The following is a 27825-nucleotide window of genomic DNA, read 5'->3' as shown; positions in this document are numbered from 1 at the left end:
TAAAGATTTGTTAAAGCAAACAGCAGGAGGTCCACAGAGACCAACATTTGTTTCTGGATACACAAGCTGCAAGGAAGCAGGGCAGTCAAAGCAATGGCAAGACAGCACCCAGCAAAGAAGTGGGAAAAGTTTCAGTTCCAGGCTTCGAAGGAGATAAACTGTGAAACAACAGGGATTGCTAATAATGCTTTGACTACAAAGTTCTGCCTCCATATGTTTTCTTGAAAGCTGGTTCTGGCACTCCTAGAGGGTCACCATTCCAAGCTGGAAGGATCTCCTCATTCCCTTTCTCTGCCCACACCTTTGGGTTGGCCACATTTCAGTTTGCTGCTTCTCTGTTCTATTGATGACATGCTGGCCTTGATCCAAGTGAAAAATTGCTGCAGAGAAATGAGTTAGGAAGGGGCCTGGAGCTCTCTAAGTGGTGATGGTGTAGGACATCCACAGGAGGCCAAATGCAGGCACCAGAGTGGCTGCTCTGCTTCCTGCAGCTACTCCCTTGCAACTGCATTTGCAACCAACCCCTTGCACACAACAATGATTTGCAGGTGGCAGCATTTGCTACCCATTTATATGAGCTAAACCTCACCCCAGTAGTAATGCAGGTACTGGGATATTCTCCTCTTCTAATGACAATGAACCTATTTCTTGTAATTAAGATTTTTGGAAGGTTCAGATGTTATATAACTGTGCTGATCTTGCTCGTGTCTTTTTTCTTTGCCCTAAGTTACCATAATATTGTCCCTTCTCAAAGTAAGCTCTTCCCTTTCTCCTTTTAGCTGAGACTTGATGTGGCCTCTCATGAAACAAACAGGAACACACAGCCCTGACATTGCTCGACCAGGAACAGGACTGTTGTTTCCATCAGATCGTTGGCTCCCTCTGCAGTCACTGCACCAGCAACACCATCTGAACAAAATGATTGGATGCTTCTGTAAAGGTGGCAGAGTAATTTCTTAATAATGCCCTTTATAAAATCTTCTAGTATGTATTTTGAAATAGACACTCTTTTTGTGCTGTTGTTACCCATATCAGCTGTAAATGAGATATCACTACGTAGAGTTAACATCTTTATGTATTTTATGGGTTTTTTGAAAGGTTATTTTACCAAAATCCAAATATAGGTGCAAAATCAAAAGGGCTCCTGTATTTGGATTATTATATTTGAAGTATTTCTTTGATGTGTTTGACCTTAATGGTAGAATAGGCAAGAGGAGGGCATTCCCATTTTTTGAAGACTTTAACATCACTAGCAGGTAATGTAAATAATGAAATGTAGAAAAAAAAAAAAAAGAAAAGAAAAAAACCATGTTTTTTAAACTAGAGTCAAATTCTCATTTGCTTTGAAGGTTTTTTTCACTTTACAATAGCACTTTTACAACAGATGATATCAGCTGTTCCTAGGCAACAAATTACAAATCAGAAAAAAAGGATATGGATACAAACACGCAGAATAATCTTAAGCATGTGGTAAAAGAAAATATAGAATTCAAATAGTGAAAATTCAGAAAAATAGTAAGATGCTATAGGTAAAAAAATTCAATCTTTTTAACAAATGGTAAAAATGCAAGGTGAATTTAAGAACACTTGGCCCAACCAAAAGGATAAATGATAAAAACCTTTCAAAAGTCCCAAGTGATTTGAATCCACTGAAATCAAGGGTGCCTTGGTGAGGAATATTGCAGCATGCACCTGAGAAAAGCAGAAACATCCTCCCAGGCCTCAAGCTGCGGCAGGAACGGAAGGATTCACCAGCAAGGGCAGAATTTAACACAGAGGTCACCAGGAGGCCTGTGAGGCCGCGCCAGGAGCGCGCTCCGCTCGTTGTGCCCGCAGCGCCCCGTGCCCAGCCGGCCGCGCTCCTGCCCCTCCGCATTTCCGCGGGACACAGCGGGACAGGCACGGCCATCCATCATCCTGCCCAGCTCCTTCAAAAACTCCCTGCCCTTTGAAAGTGCTCACCCAGAACCGATCATCTTCACTGTGAAATGAGGGATAGCTGAGCTCTAGCGCCCTGCTGAGCTGAATGAGGAGCCTGTGAGGTCTGGTTATCCTCACCGCATTTTTTTTTAAACTGAATTCCTCATTAACACTTGGTTGAGGAGAAAAGGAAGAATAATGGGATGTGGAAGAAAGGCAATAAAAATCTAACTCCCACAAAAAAAATTGAAATGTCTTTGAGAAAAACACGTTTTTAAAATCTTACTTTAAGTATCCTTAACACTTTACATGTAGAAGAAGCACAATGTTGAATGCTATTCTTCTTACTCCTGTATAACACAAGAAGTTTCAAGCAGAATTATCTTTATATAGAAAAACTTTTTTAATAGTAAAGTCTCCCACCTAGTCTATAGCATCTGAAAAACAGGGTTATTTCCATTTCATGATATCATGGTTTAATTAGTAGCAGGACCAGTTCAAGCCAAAAGCAATGTCAGAATTTTTAAGCTGTCACACATTAGGGCATCTATGGTCAAACCCATCTGCTGGTTTCTAGAACTGAAACAGCAAGTGAGGAAGGAGGAGTACATTATGTACTGGCCTAGGAAAGGCTAAATGCTACAGTCACCTATAAAGGAGACTAGAAAAGAATTAAAGGCAGTGTACTGAGCAGCAATAGAAACTGATGTGAAACTTGCTTCACAGAGTACACACATAAGGTAAGGAAAGACCAGATCAAAACACCACCAAGATGCAGCTCCACCATGTGCCAAACACAGTAACCAAAGCTCTGCCAAAGACCTGCTCAATGCCAACAGTTATTTGCTCACTATTTGTTTTATGAGGTGGTGGGAAATATTTTTTGTCTGAAGCAGCCTCTGTTTAGAATATTTTTTACAATTTTACATTTCATTTTCAGGCTGATGATATGATTAACTCCTCAGCGGCAATCCCAACACACACCTGGCACAAAGACTTTCATCTCGAGTTCATCAGCTGGATCAAACACTCAAAACCAGACACTTCCATGACAGAAAACAAACTTCAGGAGCTTTATCTTTAACCAGCACAGGTATCCTGAGTAGTTTACACATGAATCACTGATAAAAGACTGGGGATAGCATGGCCACCTGGGGACTGACAGTCTCAAAATCAGTGTGTACCATCACCATACACTGTGCATACCACAGGAGGCTTGGAGGAAACAGTTCTGCTCATAACAGACCCAGGAGTAACACATCTCTCCACAGAAAATCACTGCCCTTCAGGAACAAAGCAGGTGCAGTGATTTACTCTGCCCACTCAACAAAATTCAGCTTGAGTAAAAAAAACACACATCAAAATTTCATCTCTGTATTAGATTGTGTTAAAATTGTCACAGCACCTAGAGGTCTTTAATAGGCATTCTTATTGTTATTATTTAAATCAGCTGGTGGAAAGGACAAAAAATCTACACTGTACAACTCAGGAGGTTGGCAGTGATGCTGACAGTAACACACTAAAGCTAATTCATAAATTTTATTACAAGAGTGCCTCTGAATTACACAGAGATTGACTTAAAAGACATGACAGAGTGGATGCGATAAGTTGGAGTAGCTTCACACAGTTCAAGGGATCTGCTGCAGACACCTTTTTTGTGTAACCAAAACCTATCAGCATTAAGAACACATGAATAATACTTCCATCAGAGGCACAAATTTTGTTTCTGGTAACAATATTCCTATAAAATAAGAGTAGGAAAAAGTATCTTATGTCTTCTGTTTATGCCTTATTTTGATTAACTTCAAATACCAAAATAGATACTGTCCCAAAAAAATCACTGGTTTGCAATTTATGTCAGATCAGTCTATGGCAGTTTTTGTAGGTGGGTCACTGCTCCCTGGTGATATTCCTCTGGAACCCCATATCCTGTCATTCCTCCCATAAAAATTTGCAGTGAGTCCTGCGGATCCAACTGTGGTCTCTCTTTCAGCAGAGAGACACATGGGGGAGCCTTGCCTTCATTTTGTGAGTCTGTGAATGGGTTCTACACCTCAGAGTAAAACTAGAGCAAAGTTAAGTACTGCAAGTATGAGGAAAAAAAAAAACTTGAACTATAATTTAAAACATGGACTGTAACTTGGAAAAATTCATTGCAGTAGCTGAATTTCAGTAACAACTCAGATGATAATGATTTATTGGTGTATTTCACTGCCTTACTCCAACCCTGATATATAATCCTAGAAATTATATTTAGCTTGTCAGAAAGCAGACAGGAAGGTCACAGCAGATACAGATTCTTCAAGAAAAATTCTACAGTGTACTCAGATGTTCCAGCCTGGTTTGGTGACAACTAATTTCATTTCCCAGCATGGAGGGAGAATCACAGATGTTTATCTGTCTGGATGTGAGAAACTGCAAAAATATCACAAAGAATTGACACTTGACTTATTAGCAGTTCTGTTGCTCTGCACTTCATTGTAACATGTTATTGCATCAGCTTGAAATTATTCAGTATTCTTTACTCCTGCCATCAGCCTTGCTTCTACATAAATCTTCCATTTCTCTTTCAGGAAGGGGAAAACTTGCAACTACAAAACATCTGCCAGTCAGAAACATTCATATTCATATTCATATTTTCTTTTCCAACACTTAAGATTTTAGTATGTCCAAATCATGTCTACTTACTGGTTAAACACAGATTCAACATTCAGAGCCTAGTTTTGAAAGCCTGGGATAGTATAAATGGTCTGGTAAATATATACACAGTGGTAGGCAGAAGCAACTCGAGGCTCTCTGCTTTGAAGCCATTCCCAAGTGATAAAGGTGGCATGGGGAGGGGAAGGTTCATTCCATCTGGTAGAGCTATAGCTCACAGCAGCCAGGTGGTGTCCTCATGCACTTCCAATGGACACAGCTGGAAAAACGGGAGGCATCAAAGATTAAATGCCTGTATTTGCACTTAAACCACTAAAAACAGAAATGTGCTTCCAATCACTTTGCAGCTGGTGAAGCACTTTATAATGCAGCTACCTCATTCTTAAATTACCAAGATTGCACAGATCGAACTTTTAGAAAAAGTTACTAAGAAAAATAAAGGCAATTCCACACTCACAGGAACAAAAATTCCATTTTCAATATTGTATTACATTATTAAAACTCTCTAAGACTAAAGCAGCATAACACAACAGAGCCAATGAGAAATCCTAATGAATGTATAGTTCTATCCTCCCTTCTCAAAAGAATACTGAGAAATACAAATGTCCTGATTACATATTAACAATATCTTCAAATCAATTTATCTCATTCTGATTTTGATAATTTGTTTTCATACAATTCTTCTGTCCTAGGGAAATTTACAGCATTAAAGATAAGTATAAAACCTGTAACAGCAGGTTTTTATATATTGTACACATGGGGCACACTCTGGGTAACTGCTCATTCAGCTCAAGATCATACTGAATACAAAATCAGGAGTCCTAAACCAAAAGTGTTGAAAAGCGCTTGCTGATATCAATACAGCCAAAATTTTGGCTTTCTGGCAAATGCTTCAGAGAAAGCATCTGTTTACAGGTTACTTAGCCAAGGTTACAAGAGAGTGTAATATTGCAGCCCCTAAAAGCCCTGTCATTGTTTCTTTCAGCTGCTGCATGTTTGTGAAGCTCTGAAGGCCTTGAAAGGAGCCAGAGCAGAGCCAACAGGTCAGGGCTAGATAAAATTAAGAAAGAATCCGAGGTCAGACCATGAAAGAACTTCTTTTTTTTTTCCACCCCTCCAGAACAGTGAGTCCACCTCCAGCAGCCTTTCATTCAGTCCTGATAAGAAGAGACAGCACCCCACAATCTGGATTTCAGACATTTTAAGTCCTCTTTGCAGAGAGGAAAAGATAGGGAAGATGAAAGAAAATGGACATTTTACTATCATTTACTGTTGGAACACACTTTCGCGCCTGTTTTGAACATCCATGTTCTCAGAAATTTAAATGGAAAATATTGATTAAATTAAATTACTGGGGGCTCTTGTTTATAAAATAATTGGTAAAGCACTAAATTTCTAGAGGGAAAAAAAAAAGTTTGATGTATTGATGTTTTAAGCCAAGTTCAGTGACTAAAAACCTAGAAGCAACTTCTTAAGCTACAGCCAGTATAGCAATTCTAACAACTGGGGAAGGAGATAAGAAAATATTTCAACTTAATTCTACCTTGCATACAAAATCTAAAATAATACTTTTTTTCTCTCAGATAAAAGTATCAAACCCACAGTAGACTGAAACAACAGTTGTTCTAAGGACAAAACTTCCATGTCCAAATGTCCATTTTTAATTTAATCTTTTGTGCTGCTGGATTTTTTGTGTAAGCTACGGGTCCATTGTTGGGTAGTGGTCTGGCTGGAGAGCTCATTGGTCTGGTTTGCCAGGGTGACTGTGCTGCCCCCAAGCCCATCCCTCCAACACAATAAACTCCAGATAATTATTCAAAGAAGAGGCCAGCAGCATGGGCTGCTCTGACACGGGGTCATGGCCTTTGACACCGAATCTGGGGCTAGCCAAAGTCTGCTCCAAGCAACAGAGGTCCAGGGGAATTATTAAGGGGGAAGGGTGGGAAAGGAAGAGCACTGAGAAATACTATCCTTAAAAATGTACTTTTGAAGCAAAGTAATGTAAATACAGCAGAAACTTATTAGGAAAATAAGCAAATACATTTCAAATGTAGCAGAGGAAAAGGACAGAGAGAAGTGCATCAATCCAAACAGAAACACAAAGCTAGGAGGCAGGAGGATGATACTCAGGTCTGTTCTTCTCTAAAGCAGGTATTCCTTCTCAGATTTTCAGTACTGGATTTTATTTCACTTTTCTAAAAAATGCCCTTTCACGTTATTTGTACATATCATTAAACAATTAAACACAGTTAAGCAACCATGTCCTATTACAGTTTTTAAAAACTTGTTGAAGCTCTGGATATGCAATTTCTGAGCATTATTACTAGCTTTAAATAATAGTATATAATTTATTTTATTTTAAATGAGATGGAATTGCAATTGGTTGCACAACTGGATTGATAAAATTTTAAGTAAAAACGTTTTAATATCACATTAAAATAGTTTGAGTAGCTACAAATCGCTATTATTTTATATGCCATGACTTTTTTTTTTTTCAATTTAAAGGTAACTTTAAACATTTAGATGGAACAAAGACTGTCTGTGATACTCATGTTTTCCTTTGCAAACCAAATAACTGAAGTAGAAACTAAGCAATTTGTTCTTTGTACAACATTGTAAAAGTTTATTTTGGTAGAAACTGGAACATATGACACATGTGAATTGATCCAGCTAAACAGTCTGGCTTTCCACAGCTTTGGATGGCTCTCGCTTATTTGTCTAAATCTGAAAAGGGTCTGTATCCCTTTTGTAGCTTTGTGCTATCCCTCAGAGGGCCCCAGGACAAACAACACCTCACACCCCCTTGCAGTAAAAACATCACCTCTCCTACTGCCCACCATCAGCAACAGCAGCTTCATACAAAAACTGCTGGGGGAGGGCTGGCAGGGCAGGATGAGCTCCCAGCACACAGCATTTTAGACTTTGGGGCCCACAGAAATAAGAACTATCTAAAGCTCTCTAATCTTTTTAAAATAAGTGAAGCAAATCTCAAGGATTTTAAGTTTTCTCTATTTCCTCATGGGTGTAGGACATTCCCACCATGCCTGTAAAGTCTGCCATCAGCCCCTGTGTTTCTCCTGCATTTCAGAGAATTATTAAATTGCACAAGCAAAAAGCTCTCTCCCAATATTATTCTAGCAATGCTCTCTAAACCAGCAGACACCCTTATGTTAACTAGCCTGGCTCACCGTTTTCAAAGTGAGCCCTCAAAAGCTAACTTGAAAGCAATACCAGAGGCCTGGACAAACACCTAATTTTGATCTTTTGTGCTCTTCTTTTCTTCTAAGAGACCTTTTCTTTTGTTGCTGCCCAGCGGAAAGCACATAGCTCGTTGGTCCTGCTTTGAAAGATGAGAGCACTGCCCCTCAGTCCACCCCTCGGAGCACAATCACTTTAATGGAATTATGTAGAGAGGCCATCTCTGCAAGAAGAAAGGGAGGGCGAGGGGGGAGGGAGAGAGTGTCCAAGGAGCCAGCAGAGCTGTAATTACCCCAGTTACTAACACACACACGTCCTCTGAGGATTCATGCAGTGATCCAAACAGGATGTGCCACCCCACACAACAGGTTCCCTTACATACAGCCGTGAGCCCTGCACAAGTGACAGGACACTGTTGGTGAATCAAACATTACAACAGTGGCTCAGGAAAAGGGCAAAGAAACAACCCACACAGAAATGCTGCTACAAAACAGGAGCATGCTATAAAAGGTCTTTTCTGTAAGATGCAAGAGGCTGGAAAGATGATCTCCCCAGTGGAGACCAACATGTCTGGGTTGCAGATAGGAAGAATGTTTAGACAATTTGCCTGGCCTTCATGCTAAGAGGAATGCTTCCAGAATATACACCTAAACACAATTCAATAAGCACTTCACCGAATTTGGTTTAACATTTGTTTAGGTGCCAAGATCTATCATACATATGCACTGACTGCCTGACATCCAGCATCACCTTACAAGCAACACATTTGCACACAATGACAAAGGCAATCTGTTCACAGCGCCCAAACTTTCCCCTGGAGCTATGATATAAATTTTCTTTCAGAACCAACATTTTCTGCTGGTCTGTCATGGACTCCCTGTGCCATTTTGACCCTTTTGTGCAGCAAAATGAAAACACTATCTATCATTACTTGCACCACAGTGACTTTGGAGGAGGTGCACGGTTTCATTGCAAAAACATCTGTGGTCTGGTGACTCAGATCTCAAGCTTTAAGATCTGTGCTGTTGCAAGCATGACTGCAAGATGCAAAAGTTTCAGGCAGGGCAACTAAAAATCAGTCTGGCACTTTCCTCCTTCAGAAGGTAACAAGGAACTGCACTAAAACACATTCAACTTGTTAGGTGTCAAACAAGTCCATCATGACAGGAAAACAAACAACATACATGCGAGGGGAAACCACCACTGTATTTTCCTTAAGGCAAATTTTGGCTGCATGGGCTCTATCCAGCTGCATCTACAATTAGGGCCCAACCTCCAGCAGGATGTTCTGTTATTGCAGGTGTCACAGGCCCTGTTCTGCTCACACACGGCTCCCTCTCACTGCAGGGACACCGGGAGCCAAGGGGCACTGCAGGACAGACAGACACCCACCTGCACTCGTGTCCACGGGCCTGGGGGCATGCACAGTTGTGTGAGCACTGAACTATTATCATACAGACTGTCTGCAGATGTAAATAAAGCAGCCTCTAAAGGAAGCTCAAAATTTGGCACTCATTGGTTGAATACAGGAGAAGGGGGGCAAACTAACCTAGACAGCTGACAAATTTTATAGTGAAATTGCTAAACTGACCCATTTGTCATGCTCGAGCTGCCAGCTCAACTGATACATTTAATGCTAATATTAGAACCCTCATACTTAATTTACTGAAGTTAAATCCAGACGCATTAAAAAAACCCCACAACTACAGAAGGGGTGGCATTGAGCTTTCTCTATTACACTACTTTTAATATAAATTATTCATTGAAAATCCATCATATAATGCTAAATATTTTCCAATTACACATGTTAGTAAACCAGGAAGCAGGGAAGACAGCTAACAGTACTTGTAAAGAGTTCATTTAAAATGCCTTAGCTCAGTATTCCACCTGAAGTGTGATGGCCTGAGGACACAGGGCTCTGTTTCCTCAGCTGTGAAATGCAGGATTTCTCCCATACATGAACATGTCTGTTACATTTCTCTCCCTATTTTCTTAGAGGCCTCATTCCCTTCAGTGTCTCTGACTGGTTGCATATCTTTGACATTTGGGAAGGGTATTCATTTTAATTACATTTAGATTAGGCTGAACCGCCTCCCTAATGGTTTGGCACAGCAGTGTTACTTTTACCCTTTACATTTTCATACAGCACATCCCAAACTTATAAAACATGTCATAAAGAAAATTTCCAGTTGTAATGACAATAGAAATATCCAGGACCCTACAAGCCTTGGCTCTAACATTCACCACTGTTACATCCAATGGCACACTGGCAGAAGCTATTTATAATGAGTTTTGTGATATGAATTTGCAATTAAACATTTATTAAAAGAACACAGTAAGTGACAGCTTGCCACCAGGCAATGAAGCCTGATATACTACATACACTCATTTTTGACTGCTTTCAGTATGCTGAAAACACCCATCTAGAAGGCCAAATATCTGTCAAAATTATAGTAACTTTTCATCTCCACATTGATTCTTCCCAAAACAGTATTTCAATGACATCTTGTGTTCTTCTCTTTCCAGGCCAAGACTCCACTCTTCTAAGATAATTTATCAGGAGGATTACTCAGTCTGTATTAGTGGCAGCAGCTGTGCAAGTTAATGATGTTGTTGCCTTTAGTTAAATAGATGTTAATGGTTTATTTGAAGACTATTTAATTATGACCAAGTTTCTGAAACACCAACTCTTGAAAGCACCACAGACAAATCTTGCAGGTGGTGTAAAAGAGGTCAACATGTGCAATCTGAATTTGGACCTAATATTCTTAGGAGCTCAAATTCTTTACTCAGTGAACTGTGGCCTGAGTACCCTTTTAAAGATTCTTAATGTCCACACAAAGAAGCAGTTAAACAAGAAGAGTAGCCTAAAAGATTTCAGGCTTCCTCAAACTTTTGAAAATATTTTGCTCTTCTGGCTGACAACACAGCTTCTACTATTTATTTTACACTTTGTTGTATTTCATAAAGACAAAAGTGTATCTTTCCCCCCATAGAAATGGGTTTTACAACATTACATGTTTTTAATATAGATAGTATTTACTACAGGTAAAAACTATTGTACTTTATAGGATAACAATAACAACATAGGAAAGAAAGCATACCTCTGCAGAAACTGCAGCAGAATTTTAATTATTGTGTCCTTTTATTTTAGAAAGTTTCTTCTATCTGTAAAGTATTTTCCAAAACTATATACATGGGAATTTGTTCTTGTTTAAATTTTTCCTTCAAAATGTTTAACTTTTCTTTTTAATACACAAAATCAGTTTTTGTAGGAAGCAATGCTACTGCTGTCCAGATGTTTGACCACAGACAAGTTATAATGTAAATCTTCTGCCTTACCTACTGCATTATTTAATAGTTTTGTGAAGAACAAGCATTTAATACCTGTCAAACATTGTATTAACAAACTGAAAGGTACAGAGCAAACAAGTAGGATACAGTTAATAATGAAAGTTATTTTTGTTAACTTTTCTAATGCATTCAAGATTTAAATTCAACCTATATCAGTATCCTGATTGAAAAAAGGAGAAGAAAATTATCTTGATGTAATCCCTCTGCATATGAAGTTTATACAACACTTAGGAAGTGGAAAGCAGCCTGACTGATTGATTGCTTAAGTAAAATAAACACACAGCTACTTAACTCTTAGCTATCTCTCTCTCTCTGTACAATTGAAAGGGTTTTCCATCATCAATTCAGTTTTACAAATGCTCTGTTGAGCCTGCAGTTTGATGAGCATTTTAAAGCAGCATTAGCTGTGCTGCTGCTGAAAGAAGCCAGCCTGCTCCCCTCCCCTTCAGCCACTCACTGCTGCCACTGCCTTCCTCTGCCACTTCCCACCCCGTCCCTGTGCCCCGACACAAGTGTCACAAGTGTGAAGCACAGAGAGCAGCAGCACGAATTCACAGAGTACACAAGAAATATGGGGTGTTTTCTTCCAAAAGGGCCACCTTTTGCTACTTTATTGTGCTCTGAGTTGCACTTGGATGAATTCTGAGAGCCAAACAACATCCCAAGGCAGCAGAGGGAGCCCTGGCAGTGGTCAGGACTCAGCACAGCCACCATGAGTCCACTTTGTTTTATCCAGCCTGGTGAAACTGTGACCCTCAAACCTACCCAAGAAACTCCACTGATCCCAGAGCTATGAGTTTATTAAGAAAAGACATTTCCCTCAAGGGGGAGCTGTTATCTAATAGACTGAATGCAAAGCTGGAAAGCTGCACATTCACAGCTCAGTTCTGTCACTGACTGCAGGGCTATGATTATCACGCTCAGCTTAAACCATGATCAGGTCCATGATCACCTGATCAGTACCTGAGCAGTCCATGAAAAGGGCCCTTCTCTTCCTTGTGCTCCAGGTACCCAGTGTGTACCATGGGACAGTGAACACTCAGTCACCTGTGAAACCCATGGGAATGCTTACAAACTGCTGGAAGAGCACAGCACGTGTTCTTAGCACAGACAGATGAACATGTGTTATTAGAAAAGTGGAAATAAGAATAACTGCCTAAGGTGGATGCTCCAGGCAGAGCTGCCCTGCACAGGGGTACAAGAGATAGCACAGGCTCTGAGGTCCCACAGGCAGACTCCTCCAGGCTCCAGCAAGGGGGAGATGATCCTTGAGAGACAGATCTTCCAGGGAGGCTCAAGGGAAAGAAGGAGGTGTAGGCACTGCTGGGTCAGCTGGAGTGCCTGCTCTCGTGCCTGCACTCTGAATCACACCAAGCAGTTCACTTTTCTGTGCTTTGGTGCTTTTCTTAAGGTTTTTGATTGGCTTGGAAGCAAGATCTGGCTGTCAGTTCTGAAGAAGAAGGATGAACACCCCTGCCTATCTGACAGTGATATCAAATACAGCCCATGTGTGCCTGTCTACTCTGCCTGGATAACACACAGACTTTATACATCCAAGCCACCTCTGAGAAAAGTTTTCCAGCATGAACAACTGGTAGGGAGTGCTACAGATAGAGATTTCTAAGGCAAGTGATTGTCACCAAGGCAACATGGGCTGATGGGAAACTATGAGAGATTAAATAAAGGCAGGTGAGAAGCTGTAAGAAGGCAGCCAAGACATGAAGAGAGAAAAAAAAAAAAGACAAATTAAGCCATTAGAAATTATCATGGAAATAACAATGAATACTAACTAAAATTAGTATGAATAGTATACTAAAGTACTAACACAGTGAGAGGTACGCTTGTGATGGAGAAATGGTGGGCTAGACTAAGACAAAGAGGATCAACAAGATATCCTATTTTCTCCCAACAGTGTCTATATAAACATGCAAATACCGACCCACACATACTGAGCTGGGCAACAGGCTGTGAGCACAGCCCTCCCTGCACCTTGAATACACAAGGGAGAAAGTTGGTAAATGGACTAAAGGCACAGTAGTGCAACATCTATCCATCCACCTCTCTCTTCTCCCACATACACCATCCTACCTACCACCCCAAAACATCCCCAGTTCACCTACTTTAAAAAAAATCCACATTTTCAAGGTGTATTTGCATACAGGATTCTGTATACTCCTCCTGTGTCTTTTATACAAAAGTGTCAGTTGTACAAAGACCCCCAGCATGCTCAACGGGATGCCACCAGAGGCAGAAAACTCAAGTCTTTCACAGCTCTGCCAAAGAGGATCAGAATGATTTCCCTGTCCTGGTTTCTACAAGCACGTGCACTAACAAGTGGTTGGTTTTGCTCTGTAATGATAACCAGCTTGAACAGGGGTACAATATTTGGCTATTATAAAGGTAAAAAACCACTTTGAAAGTGAGTATAAATGTTGAAATACACTTTTTATGCAAATTTTATTTATATGAAACCTTTTTCTTAGATTAGAAACAAAAAAATAATCCACCACCACAACAAAAAAAACAACCAACCAAAAAAAAAAAAAAAAAAAAAAAAACAAAAAAAAAAAAAAAAACCAAACCAAACAAAAAAAACCCACACCCAAAAAAACCCCAAAAAACACCCCAAAACAAACCAACCAAAAAAAAAAACTTCAAATCCCAGGTATGGAAGAGATGTTTTACAGCAAGAGGGGCTTCTTCCAACACAAGATTGTTTTTTTCCCCGCTTCCTGCATCCCCCCTTCATTTGCCAGAGAAGTGTGACTCCAGGAAGCCCAAAAAAAAACAAACATGCACTTTTTCACAATTGCATCTTTTCCCAAAATTGAAAAAATGCTTCTGTTAGCAATAATGCTTTCATGGCAAATATATAACCAAGGTGTTACTCAAGACAGGGAAGCTACCAGAAGGCATATTAGCTTAGCTTTAGAAGTGTGTTTACTTATCACTAACACAGAAATTACAAAGATCCCCTATTCTTACCTTTCCCATACAACTACAACTAGTAACATGACCCCAGAAAAAAAAAAGCTAATGAAAAAAACCTTCAGGATGAATTAAATTAACATTTGGATCACAACATCTGGGTTGTTGTTTAACAACGGAAGAAAATAATAAATAAAAAAGGAAAAAAAAATTAAGAAATGTAACTAGCCCTGTACAGCAAATGTTTTCTTCTGTCCACTCTGAAGTCTCTTTCATGTGCTAATGGTGGCATTTTTTTAAACTCTTCCCCTTTGACTTACTCAGACCTTTAAGGACCTCACACATCTAATGGTTCCTCACATTCACCAAGAACAATCAAGAGAGGTCTGGGGGTTGACATGTAGTATGATTAATGGACAATGTTGATTTAATTTCCTATAACAGGAGTTTTCTCTAAGCTTTCTCCAAGGAGCAGTTTCTTTGCAATCCAAGACTTAAGTATTTTACTAATGAAGTCCAATAAATAGCAAATTAAATAATGCTGTCTCCCAGAGACAAATCCTCTCATTCCAAGAAAAAAAAAAGGAGGGGAAAAAAACCCACCCACCATATTTAGAGTTCTGTTTAAATCTACAAAGGGTTGTACATAAGGAATGTACATAGTAGTTCAGATTTCTGGGGTCCTTTTGTTTAGTTTATTTTGTTGTTTGGTTTAAGAAATGTATCACTCATCTGGTCATTCCTGTCATCATTATCTGCTTGCTCATTTTTAGCTTTAAACAGGGGTTATACATTTAACTTAATTTCCAGTTTCAAGAAATTTAGTCCCCATTTACTGGTCACTTTTACAGCTATCAAAACATACTTATTACATATTCATTGTAACATTAAAAACATTTTGGAGGTTCTTAATTTAAAGTTATTTACTACTTTCTTATTGTAAGGAGTGATCAATATGTCCTTTCATGAAGCAAATTTTAACCTTCAGCTCCAGCAAATGAACAATGCAACACTATTTGCATGCATCCTAACTGTTACTCAATCAACATGACACCATCTCCCAGCTGAATTCCCACACAGGTTTAGCTCTAAAGGGTGGAATTCCTACCCCAGGAACTCAGAGCAGCAGAGAGCATTTCCTGCAAGATTCTAATCGCTTTCCCACCATGGAAAAGTTTACCTTTAAATACCCTGAAGACAACACATTTTGTTTCACTACAGGCTAGCAAGTTATTTTGCCAGAGTGCAAAAAAATCTTCTCCTCCTACTTTGAAGGCTTTGAAGCACCCTTGATTCCAGATCTTAGAGTTGTTACACAATAAATCTGATCTCCTGAGAAAAACATGTGTCCAACTCAGTCATGGGGACAGTTGATAAAGAGGCAAAAGTCTCAAAAATAGGCAAAACCCCTCCATGCTGCTGGAGTGGGCCCATGGAACATAAATTCTCCTATTGCCTTAGCAAAGCCCATATCTTCACATTATTGCCTTTAACATTGCTACAGGGCATTGTCCCAAACGATGACACTTCTCTCATCCTGACAGCTCACAGGATCTCTTTAGAGCAGGGCTTAACTTGTCTTAGCACTCTTGATTTTGATTTTTTTAAGTACAGTACACTCAACATTTACTCTGCACTGAGGATCTACTCCCTTGCCATGTGCTTCCCCTTTAAAGAGCCACTAGCTTGGGAAGTTGAAAGTCAAGGCATGTTTAAATGGGGATATCACAGTTATTTTACCAAATAACCAAGTGCAAACTGGACCAGATCATGTTCCAGAAGGTTACATAAAAATATATTAGACATAAAAATCCTTTCAAAACACAATCTACCCGTACATGAAAGAGCTTAGTTAAGAGAACAAGAATGCATCTTTCTGACCCAAGATTAAGTGCTTATCATGCTAACAAATTAATACATTTCCATGAGTTTTAGAGCCATTCCATGACTCTGTAGCTAAGTAAAAGAAAGCCCAAGGACTCCTCTTCATGAGGGTCTGTCATACATAACATTTTAATCAACACCAAAACAGGTTATGCTGCTAATGCAGGTGTTACAAATGTCAGTACTCCAGTGCATACTGCAGTTGATTACTGACTAAATTGGTAACCTAGAGAGGCTTGATGGTGTAATTTAAAAATGGCAAATACATTAAAAATTAATTAAAGCTTTCCACTAGAAATTAACTGTATGACAATAACATTTACTTAAAAAAAAACAACAAAAAACACAGGCAGAAGTAATTGTGATGTGGTTTAGAAAAACATATAAATCCAATTTCTTTAAGAGAAGTAAATTTAAATTCTGACAGAAAACATAGAGGACAAAGCAATATTTTTAAAAACAAAAATTAAAGTGAAAATATGCAATAATGATACAAATCTGCAATATTGCATAATGCAAAACAAATAATGGCAGAACTGCACAGGAAGGAAGGCATTACAGTTTTTTACAGATGTGTCACTTGAACTGCACAGAAGGTATGCAGCATTAGCAGCTGACAGTTAACTGGCTACTCCCCAGCAAATCTGCTCAGAACAAGCTGATATTTATCAGGGATTCCCACTCAGTGCTTAAATAAAGCTTTGCCCAAAACACAGTTGATGTAATGGAAGTCAGGCCAACAAGCTCCAACAAAGGGCCACAGACTTCAACATCAGCTTCAGTTTTGCCCAGTAAGAATTCACTTTACAACCCTGATGAATCAATTTTTCACCTAAACAGAGCAGTGCAGTATTTGCCTTCCATAAGGAAGGCATGAACCCAGTGTGTGGGTCTGGAACCACTGTCTGGTCACCTGGTGTCAGTGTATTTGCACTGTGCAGCCTCCTGCTATCCCCCTGTACAACCCAGCTGCACACAGACCAGCAAGCACACGAGCAGAAATGCCACACAGGACAGAGATTTGATGCCTTCCCTGCCTCTGCCATTCAGTCTGGTCTTCCACAAGCATGGATGGTAAATCTGAGCCTAAAGGGAGCTCTCTGCTACAAAACAGCCCTGGAGAAATTACTAGCACTGCCACACACTGGAAACAAAACAAGAGGCAGCAGTTTGTAAATCACAACAAAACACAAAACCTAGTTTGATCTCTGTGTGCATTTACAGCCTGTAAAATGCAATATGGTTCTTATATAAAAGAGTTAAAAGCTTATCAAAGAAGCATTTGCTTTGATATCTTACAGGTAAAAAAGTTACAGGGTAATAAACTTCCCTCCATTCTCTCTTCTAATCTACAATCTAACTTTCAAAACCTGAAAGGGACAAAAAAACAGGAAAAAATGATATGCAGATATGCCATGTCTGCATTTGGAAGACAGACTCATTTAGAGTGGTGACAGGTCTGTCTTTCATGACTGTGGAGCAAGGAATGTGTCTCTTGTTTATTGAGGTGCCATAGAAGCACTATCATAGCAGGACTAGGCAAGAGCTTGGGTTTGTCAGCCACAAATATACATAATCTGCCATGGCTGGGGAAGAGAAAGGGGTCACAGTTAGCTGATTTTAAACATACCCAGTTTACTTCCAGGGCTTTTGGTTTTATTCCTGTGCAATTTAACCAATTCCTCCTCCCCTCTCAGCAAATCCCTTATGTTTTAGCTGATAAGTAGTAGTAGCAAGGCTGTTACACACAATCAGGGGAATTGACAGATAAGAGGTTTAGTTTAAGGATGTAATCAGCAGGAGTAAACACTACACTGACCCAGCTGTAAACAGTGGAAATAAATGATAATATTTGTCCTGGTCACCTACTGAGCTATTACACACTTTCTACTATGTAACAATGTAAATAAAATGACCACAGTATATACAGCAGGCAGTGCAATCATCTGGTTTTCCAAGCAAGAAAACTGAGCTTTTAGTTGATCTTTTTTAAGAACTAAAGCAATTTCTGATTATTTTTTTAACAGAGCTGTCTTTTTGCTCAAATCAGCATTTCACCAACTGTGCATGTCTGATCTGATGTAAAATACCTCAAGCAGAAAAAAGTACATCTGTTCTAGTAAATTATATTTTCTTTAATACCATTTGAGAACAGTTAACAAAAAAAAAAAAAAAAAAAAAAAAGAGCATTTCTCAAGAAAAACCTGTGTTTCTTTCACATCACTTCATGGAACTGTAGGAATACCTGGCTCCTTGAATTTGTATGGGAATTCCAAACTAAATTTCCACAGTACCCTATAAACAAAAAGCAATATCAACTCCCATATACACAATTTTCAGTATTCCAGAACTGTCAGATATAAGCATGTGAGACTACATTTTAACACCAACAAACACGGGATAAAACTGAAATTATAGCCCCAGCTTTCAGAAATGACTGCATTAACATATGAAATGCACTTAGTGTTCCTTCTCAATATTTCAGCATTTGCAGTTCTTAAGAAAGATAGCATCAGCTCTGTCAGAGATGCCATTAAGTTTTTAAAACTTACATTTTCCAGCACATTCATTTGCAATATGGTGCAAATGAAACTGCTGTGTGCTATCTCACCATCCTATCAACTGCTTTATGAAACTTTAAAGCACTTTAACAGGATCATTACAAGAAAAGCTTGGGTGATATGCAGCAGGCAGCTTAACTGGAGGAATTCTTTGCACTGACTCTTCTTACACACCCTTATTCAATTTCAATAGACTGTTGAATGACCTTGTCATCTTTGCTGCCCTGGACTAAAGCTTAGCTACAGTCATGGCTGTAACACAATATAAATAGATCCCAGGGAAATTAAACAACTGAAGGCCAAGTCTCTGGGGGAATCCTAAGTGTAGTAGGTACTGGCCAATTTTTCAGCAGAAGCTCCATTTCCAAAGGGGAGTGCCATGCAGGGTCACAAAACGTGCCTTTGTGTCATTCAGACTTTGACAAATTCTTCACTTGGAAATATTGTCCAAGTCAAGGAACATTGGGAAATGCACTTTTCTTTATTTCTCCTCTCTGTAACTGGGAAGAGGCAGAGCTTTCAGACGGGGAAGCTTTTCTGATTAAGACCAAACTTTTTGGAGTACATCACACACATGAGCCTGACAGAATCTATTTTTTTTTCCCCAAAAGTACTAGACTGGGGCAGGGAAAAATGCCAATAGGTAATGTAAAACCAGGGTAACAGGAGAAGTACCAGGGCTATTATGCACCTCATGTTAAACAGTTCAGATGACCCCATCAGCACAGGAGAAGCTTTCCCAGAGAGAAAGCTTGTATTGCAGTGTCTCCAAGCCTCTCAGGAATCATCAACCAATTTATTAGTTTAATGGTTTATTTTATAACACACTCCATACATTCCATTTCATGGCCATCCAGCACTTGGCAGCTCCTGCCAAGTGCCCCTGCAGCGCCAGGCCCTGGAGAGGCAGCAATGCTCCCAGCACAGGCTGTGCTGGGGAGGGGCCTTCTCAGGGAAAGGCCAAGGAGCTGTGGGCTCCCGTGCTCAGGGCATTTTCACCAAAGCAAACAGACTCGTTTGTCCATCCCCTAAGGTGTCTGTGTGAGAGGTGTTACTCTGATATCATCATGCAGCAAAAAGCACCTACAGAACGTGTGCACTTCTCTGCCAGTACCTCCTGGCCTCAGGGTTTTGGGTGCATTTACTGGCACCCTACATCTGCCTTGTCACCAAAGTGCAACTTCCTGACACTCTCATGCAACTGCCAGCACCAGGGTGGTACAGCTCCCACACAGCAGCCAGGGAAGAATGAATTAGCAGAGTGAATTCTTGCTTTCCTCCCTCCCTCCCTCCAAGTATAGAAGGCTTGGAGGCTAAAGGCACACAGACATCACCAGTGGCATTCATTTAATTAATTACCAGCATGATAAGAACTGAACAGTGAAGTTCAGCGATTGAGATTTTCAGGCAGTTCTCGTGTCACAGCACCAGAACTGATCATGCTTTGAGTTTGCTAACCAAGAAGTTGAATTTGATTTTATCCTCCCAGACAAGGTTCAGATGGGTTCTTCTGAGGCACTGCCATCCTTGTGTAGGCTCCACTTCCCCACCAATGATACAGCTGCAAACACAGTGAGCTCTGACAGGCAAACATCCACTCAGCCCAGCAGTGATACCAACTTCATGGAGGCACAGATGCACATGCACATGATTTAAATACTCTTTGAAAATAATAATCTGAACACTCTTAAAGGGGGAGCTGAGCTTCTCTGGACACTGTCTTTGTTTTAACTTTCAAGTTTTTCCAATCCCTCTCCTGTTGCACAGTGAGAAGGTTCCCCAACAAACTCTTCCACCAGCAAAACTCACTTCAACTTCTGAACCATTACCTGGTACCAGCAGACTTATCAAGACTCACAATGAAAGACTTTCTGTGAGGGAAAAATTTCTAGACCAGGAGGAACCAATGGAGGAATTAAAAATAGAGGCAAAAATGCATGGTATGCACCCAAGAGTCTGCTCCTGTGGCACATTCAAGTAATAATGGATTTTTACACTGGACTAGGAAATGGCCTGCTATTGAAAAATAAATGCTAAGACCTTTAACACAAACGAATGTCTATGTGAAACTGTGGATATTTATTTTGAGAATAAACTATCAGATCATTTAATTCTATTTACGTGGTGACTATCACACTAAATAATCCAGTTTAAAAACACACAGAAGTAACTGGGTAGACCTACACTGGAGAAAGAGAGATCATGTCTCAGAACACAAGGTAGGAACAAACAAGAGACTAAAAATATGCAGCATAATATTCATATTGCTACATTCCATGTTTAATCATTGAAATCTGTTTCACACTAACATTGCTGATTCTGCTTTATCTATCATAATTATTCTTCCATCAAGAGTCCTGTAGACATTTGCAATCATTTACAGTGGTTATATCAAAGCTACCAACAACCAAGCAATCAGCAGTGCTTGTAAGAACAATGCTGATGCTCTCTCTGGTTAGAGACAATCATGAACTCTCACTTTGTGATGCACTTTAACTGCCACAGGGTAAGAGAAATGTCTTCTTTAATACACCTATCTTGCACAACTGGCATTTTTACCAACATCTGCAGAAAGTTCCATGGACAGATGTATTGACATACCCTAAATGTCACTAGAAGTCTATCTGCAGTTTATTAACTATGCAAAAGAACAGGGAATGTAGGGCAGCCATAGGTCGTGACAAAGACATGAAGAGGGAGTGTTTGGAAGCTATTAAATTCAGTGGCAACAGATAATGCATGAGAAACTGCTCCTTCTTCCTTCTTTGCCACTGGGAAGCACCTAGGACTGTGAGCATATTCTTTCAAATTAAGAATAATCTTTCCTTTTGACCATATTATCCAACATATATTACACCAAAAGTCTTAACACACACCTTTCCCCTTCAAGTTTCACACTTGCAGTATTCTAATTCCTGTAGCTCATAATGAAGACATTTATTTTAAAGACTCTGTCAATAAATCAGTAGTTTAATGTCCTCAGGAGAGGCAAATGGATGACAGAACATCAGTCCTCAAAGCCTCTGTCCAGTTCATGAAAAATCAGTTTACCATAGTTAGAAACCCCAGTGTGGTGGCTTGCCTTGTTACACCTCAAATTTTACCAGGTAGGTCTACTTCCTAATAACTAATATTTTTAATTTTTAAATGCACAAATAAATAAATGTACTGGTCCAAATTACTTAGATTATTCACAAGAAATAAAAATATTAACAAATCACCTTCTTAATGTGTGGATGTGGCTACAGACTTTGTGGATTTATATACTGCATACAATTCTACCTGCTATAATCACCACATGTGCAGCTGCCAGAGGCAAAAGATTGGCTGTGTACTGCTTTCTAAGAAATAATTGGGCATGCACAAGTATTTCAAGCAGGCAGTTTGGTAAAGGGCAATCAGAGTAGTCAGACAGGCATTATCACTACGAGAAGTCTCTGTGAACTTTCCAAGCTGCAGTGCAAGTAATCATCTTAGCAGTGGAAAATCATGACCTAATCAATTTTCCTGAGCTGAGTCTTTTGTAGCTGTAGTGATGAATGTCTTTTTGTCTTTTACTGTAAATGCTATAAAGCAAAAAAAAAAAAAACCAAAAAAAAAAAAAACCAAAAAAAAAAACAACAAAAAAACAAACAAACAAAAACAAACAAAAAACCCACCAAAACCAAGAAAAAAACCTTAGGAAAATTCGTATTTTATATGCACTTCAAATAACTCAGTACATCTCATTAAAGGAAAAAAAACACAAAAACTACTCTTCAGTGAAACCAGCCTACAGCAGTACAAATTATGTAGATGTGAAAAATATAAATTACAGCAATCAGAGTATATGGAATGTATCATGTTTTGGTCACCATATTTAGATACTGAGAATTATGATAAAGAATAAACACTCAACACATCACATGCATCATGACTGAATGGTTAACTCAAGCACATGAATTCTTCCTTCTTGCAATTCAGTCAACTGCAACTATGTGAAAGTTGTAATTTCCAAACTCATTTTTCTTTCATTTTCCTATCTGTCTACATGCTTAATAGAAAGAAAATCCAACAAAACCACACAGATAATATATATGTTAGTATAATTCTGCAAAATATCATTTTCATCTGAGGAGTATTAGTGTACTGAGAAAATCCATATCATGTAGATCACTTTGTTAATAAGTTTGCACATGTTTGAAATTACAGCTTTTTATTGCATAATAAGAAAAAGATTTATGCATTTCTGTCCCAGGACACAGAGACACCGCATCCTTTCTGTGCTCTCAAAAGTGCTCTTTTGTCTCGCAGCTCTGTTAAACTGTCAGCCACTGCCAGATGCTCTGGCTAGAAATGGTCACAGATGGTCAGTTGTCCAGTTAACAGACCAGAATACTCCTCTCAAGTCTCCCCTAAAATTGTATCTCGACTGTATGCAGCAGATGAGAATATTTGAGCATGGTTAAGGCTGCAGGTCAACTTTGATAACTTAGTCAAAATTAACTCTCCACAATACCACCAAGTAAACTTATTTCAACACATTTCAAACAGCAAGTGTCAAGTCCTATATTACTTTTGCTGATTATGTGATAGATTGCATCTTCTGATAAGGAAACTCTCAGTTCTGCATGCAAACAAAGTACCTTCTCCTTCAGGCTGATCCCAACACATCTGTACTAATACACACTGCAAGAGCTACAGGAGGAGAGAGAGTCAGGTGATCAGTGGAAGGACTCCAGTGGCACTCAGCAAGCTCTGTGCCCAGTTCTGCAAATATTTACCAGTACTTCTTAAAAATATTGACAGGATTATAACATGCACAAGAGCTACTTGCTTCTGTGTTGAACGAGCAGTGCTTGTCATGCAGATACCTGTGACAAAGGCTATGAGTAAGACAGAAATAGGCTAAAAATAGCAGAGAAAAATCGATGGTGTTTTGTATTAATCTTTCACTGTTCCTAGATCAGGCATAAACACCAAAAATATTAAACCCCTGCATATTAAAGTGAATATTAAAAAGACACATCTTTTACTAGCAGCATTTACTAAGTTCTGTATCTTGTGATAAGTAGTTGCATTTTCTTCCAACTTATACAAGATTTACAAGATCTGGTTATCAAAGTGTTGTGCAACACATATTTTGTGAGAGGATTTTTCCCTCAGCAGCCTAATTCAAGATTGCAAAGCTTATTGCTGGGAAAATAGGTGGCCAAACCTAACTCTGTTGCCTTACAGGTGTAGAGATTTAAGCTCTCTAAGGTGTCACTGTCTTCCAAAAGCGTTGAGAAATATTTTGTGCACTCACCCAAACCACTGACAGTATATTCCAGGTCACTGGCATCCAGCAGAATGGGTCCATTCTCCTGCTGCCCCTCTTCCTTGTAGTACAGTTTGTAGCCCTGGACAGCTGCAGTGTCCTCAGCATCCTGCTGCCACTGCACTGCAATGGTTGTGCAGTTCATGGGCTCCAAACGCAGCTCAGGAGACTTCGGTGCTGGGGTTAGAGAAATAGATCTAGAAAACAGTCTTGTATTCTAGAAAGAGCTATTTTTCATGCAAAAATCTGGATGTCCATCAGTCCAAACTTCACTCCAGACATTGATTCTAACTCATCTGTGTATTCATGCAATTATTTCTTTCTTATGATATCTGACTCCCTATAACCTAAATCTAACAATTTAATTTGGGATACAACAGAATAGAAACAGCTTTTAATTCTGCATCTTAATAAATAAATAAATAAATTTATGAGGTAGTTATTTTTAAGCAAAAATTAAAACACTCCAAAGATAATTACAAAGTTACTTCCTGTTTTAAAGCGAGCCAAAACAAATATGATTAACAATACCATCACACTTCATCAAGTGTTAATACTTCACTAGTAGTCAAAACTCAATTAAATCCAAAGCAGAAGGATGTGAACTACAGCTAAGGAATAAAGTTAAAAATTCAAATCTGCATAGTTTTCAAGCTATTTGTGCGAAGTTGAATGTTCTTCTGCATGACATTACTAAATAACAATAAAATCCAAAGCTCAATTATAACAAATTAGACTTCACAGATCAAGTCAATTTCCATATTCAAAAATACATGCATTTTTTTATAATACAGACATACATGAAACAACTCAGATCCTTTATTAGAGCATTATACTGCTAATGTGCAGTGTGTTCCAGTTTGCAGAAATGTATTTTACACTGAACAAAATGGCACAGGAAACTGTAGTTCATGTAGTTCATGTTTCTGAGCTGCTCAGATGCCTTAGCTTCTAGCCTCATTTTCTTCTGTTCTATGCAATTTGAATTAAAAAGAAAATTTAGAAATCCAACTGTTGTTCAGTGCACAGTATGTTGAGAATTACCTCTCACACTCGTAGCTTTGGGAGTTCGGTGCGAGGTCCACAAGGACGCCTCCCCCCAGCCGACCCTGGTGGCAGCAGTGATGCGAACCAGGTAGACGCTGTCCGGCCTCAGGCCCTCGAGCAGGTGCTCAGCAGCAGTGCCCGGCAGCTCCAGCACCTGGATCTTGGTCTCTGTGCTGAGGCGGAAGGACAGGCGGTACAGCACCACCTGGCCCCTCCTGTATTTCGCAGGAATTGGCAGCCAAGATATGAGAATATCTGTAGGACTCCTGCTCGTCAAACTGATTTCAGGAGCTCTCAAGGGAACTAAAAAGGCAAAGACAAAGCTTTTGAGCTCAGGGAAAAGACAGAAAATTCTTGTCTGATACCTCAGCCCACAGTGAGATGCCAGTAACGTAAGACTAAATAATCCAACAAGTTCTGTAGATTCTTGTTTAAGGATAATTTGACACTTCTCACATTTCTCACCTGCTGCATGCAGAACAGCTTAAGCAAACTGTTTTCTGTAAGGCCCTCAACATCATCTTCTCTTATTGCTGCCAGCAGTAATCAAAGGCAATCAGCACCTGACTGGTCTGACACACTGCCTGCCAAGGTTAGATGCAGCAGCTCCACCCGAGGGCCCAGACAACAACCTGCACAGCTGAACACTTGGTGCTTGTTTTCTTCCACTTACTCTGTAATGAGGGTTCTGACAAAGAGACTGGCAGACAACTAGAAATGGTAGTGTTCCATACTGCCAAAGCTAAACCCTGTCAGAATTTATTAATCAGATCTAATCATCTACACTAAACAGTGTTTTGTTGCCATGATGTTCAGATTAATTAAATCATTGCACAGATATAAGTCAGCAGGGTCTTTTACAAAATTCTGAGTCTACTAAAAAAGGCACATAGACACAAAAAAACTCCAAAACAACAGGTTAATTTTTTTCCTGTACAGCAAATTTTCCTATAAAATTTGCAAAAGATGTGGTAGGTGTGCAGCTGGATCCACATTTCAGATGCCCAAGAGAGCGTCATAGAGACTAAATCCTAGGCTACTCTCAAATTCTCATCACAAAAGGAGTTCTTAAAGATCTAGAATAGTTATTGACATGATTTAATGAAATGTCTTTCAACATAGAAAGAGGCTCTGTGTAATACACACTGTTGCTCTGTCAGAATGTTATTTTATATTCATTCCTTTCATGAGCTGCTGTCTCGTACTGTGGTATCCAGAAATCTCACTGGTACCAACAGAAATTCAAGACCCTCAAGAACTGTTTCCACTGGACTGCACAGTTTGACTCAGTGCAGATAAGAACATTCTCCAAAATGACTTCTTACCATCTTCAAGGGTGTGCTGAGTCACATGATCTGACATCTGACTGGCTCCCAAAGGCATGTAAGCTACTATATAGAAGGTGTAGTTGCTGGCTGGCTCCAGGTCATCAATGATGTAATGGGTTGTATCATTTCCAATGACCACTTGGTACTCTTCATTATTTAAACCTGGTATAAAACAAGGGTTAGACAAACAAAAATTGCTGGAAATCCTCAAACATCACAGTATCTTGGCTTTAAGATCTTATGAATTTAATTTCATCTTCTTCCCAGCTTGCCTCTGTTTTTTTCAACCCTGTTAAGCAAAAGCTCTTTTATGCACAGGAGTGACTGTGTCTTGCTGTAGTACAGATTGTGGTGTTTCAGGATTTTCCTCAATAAGGGATGCTGAATGCAATTCTAAACCCTATTTAGCATTAGTCACAACAAACTGTGCTCACTGTACAGTAACACAACGGACAAGCTCTAATAGCCTTATCATTCATACCCAGCTTCTAAATCTATTTGTTTAGAGTCAGGGTGGTTTTTTTCAAAACCTATTTACAGAGCCATTCTATAGTAGACTGTGAGGAATGTGAGGGCTCCACTCTGTCGAAAACAAAACAAACACCCTCCTGCCCCCCAAAAGGAACAAACAAAAAGAATTTATTCAGCAAAATTTTAGCCCTGCAACTTCTATTACATTTGATTGACATGGTTTTTATTTTAATTTGGAGAAAGGCCAATAAGAACAGACCAGAATAATTTTCAGAAATGTTTGGCTTCTTAGCAAGCTGTTAAAAAAGAAAAAAAATCCAGAAAAAATTGTCAGCAATTCACACTAAAATATGCATAGCAATGCATGCAGCAGTCCTTGTCTTTGTTGGGCTTTATTCCTATAGAGGAAGGCTCTAAAGTGGACCAAGTGTGCTGAAAGCTGCTGTGTTAAGGAACAATTCACACCAAGTGCATGTCAACTTAATCAAAACTCTGTAAGAGCCAGCTCCTCCTCTTCACAACTGAATTTATAAACAAAACGAAAGCCAAATTCCACCATTAAGTTTTCCCACATTTATGAATTAACTTGATAGCATTTTAATTAGACAAGATTACGAGCATCTCACAACAGACTAGTTAATGACTTGTTAATTAGGATTTGCAAGGCACGATTTCTGACCTGCTAAACAAGATCCTTGAGCTCAAATTAAAAGGACTTGTTCTCTCATTGAATGGATTGCTGGGCCTCATGCAGAGGCCCTAATGAAACAGCCATAATAGAGAACAAGGCTTGCCTTCCACCACAATCAGTGTCCCCTTTGTGCCTTTTCTAAATCGCTAACAAGGAATTAACACACTCCAACATGCACGCTCATCAGACCCTTATTCTTCTTGCTACTATGACCCCAATTTGAATGTAAAATATTCTGCTAAAAGAAACAAAAAACAAACACACAAAACCCACACCTGTTAGTTTTTTCAACTAGCTTGATTAAAACACTAACTTGTTTTTATATAGGGAAGAAAACCTGAACTTGTTTGTACAGTGAAACATCGGAATATGTGAGTTGTGAAATGTAACAATAAGTGATGGCATCTTTTGTATTCAAAGCACCTACCACACTGTGATGTCTATTAAAAAAACTCTTTAAAACTGCATACAATTCATGCATTATCC

The 27825-nt window shown here is 39.3% G+C and overlaps 1 protein-coding gene across 1 annotated transcript in view; it reads right to left on the bottom strand.

The window, feature by feature from the left end:
- PRTG (protogenin) overlaps positions 1–27825 on the bottom strand; it is a 76570-nt gene that overhangs the window by 12019 nt on the left and 36726 nt on the right. Inside the window, 3 exon segments of the mRNA XM_053954967.1 lie at positions 23791–23979; positions 24847–25152; positions 26175–26339. Coding sequence (XP_053810942.1) covers positions 23791–23979; positions 24847–25152; positions 26175–26339 — 660 coding nt within the window.

This window comes from Vidua chalybeata, chromosome 13, assembly GCF_026979565.1.
Source record: "Vidua chalybeata isolate OUT-0048 chromosome 13, bVidCha1 merged haplotype, whole genome shotgun sequence".
NCBI lineage: Eukaryota > Metazoa > Chordata > Aves > Passeriformes > Viduidae > Vidua > Vidua chalybeata.
The sequence above is the reverse complement of the archived record's forward strand: the minus strand, read 5'-3'. Positions and strand labels throughout refer to the sequence as shown.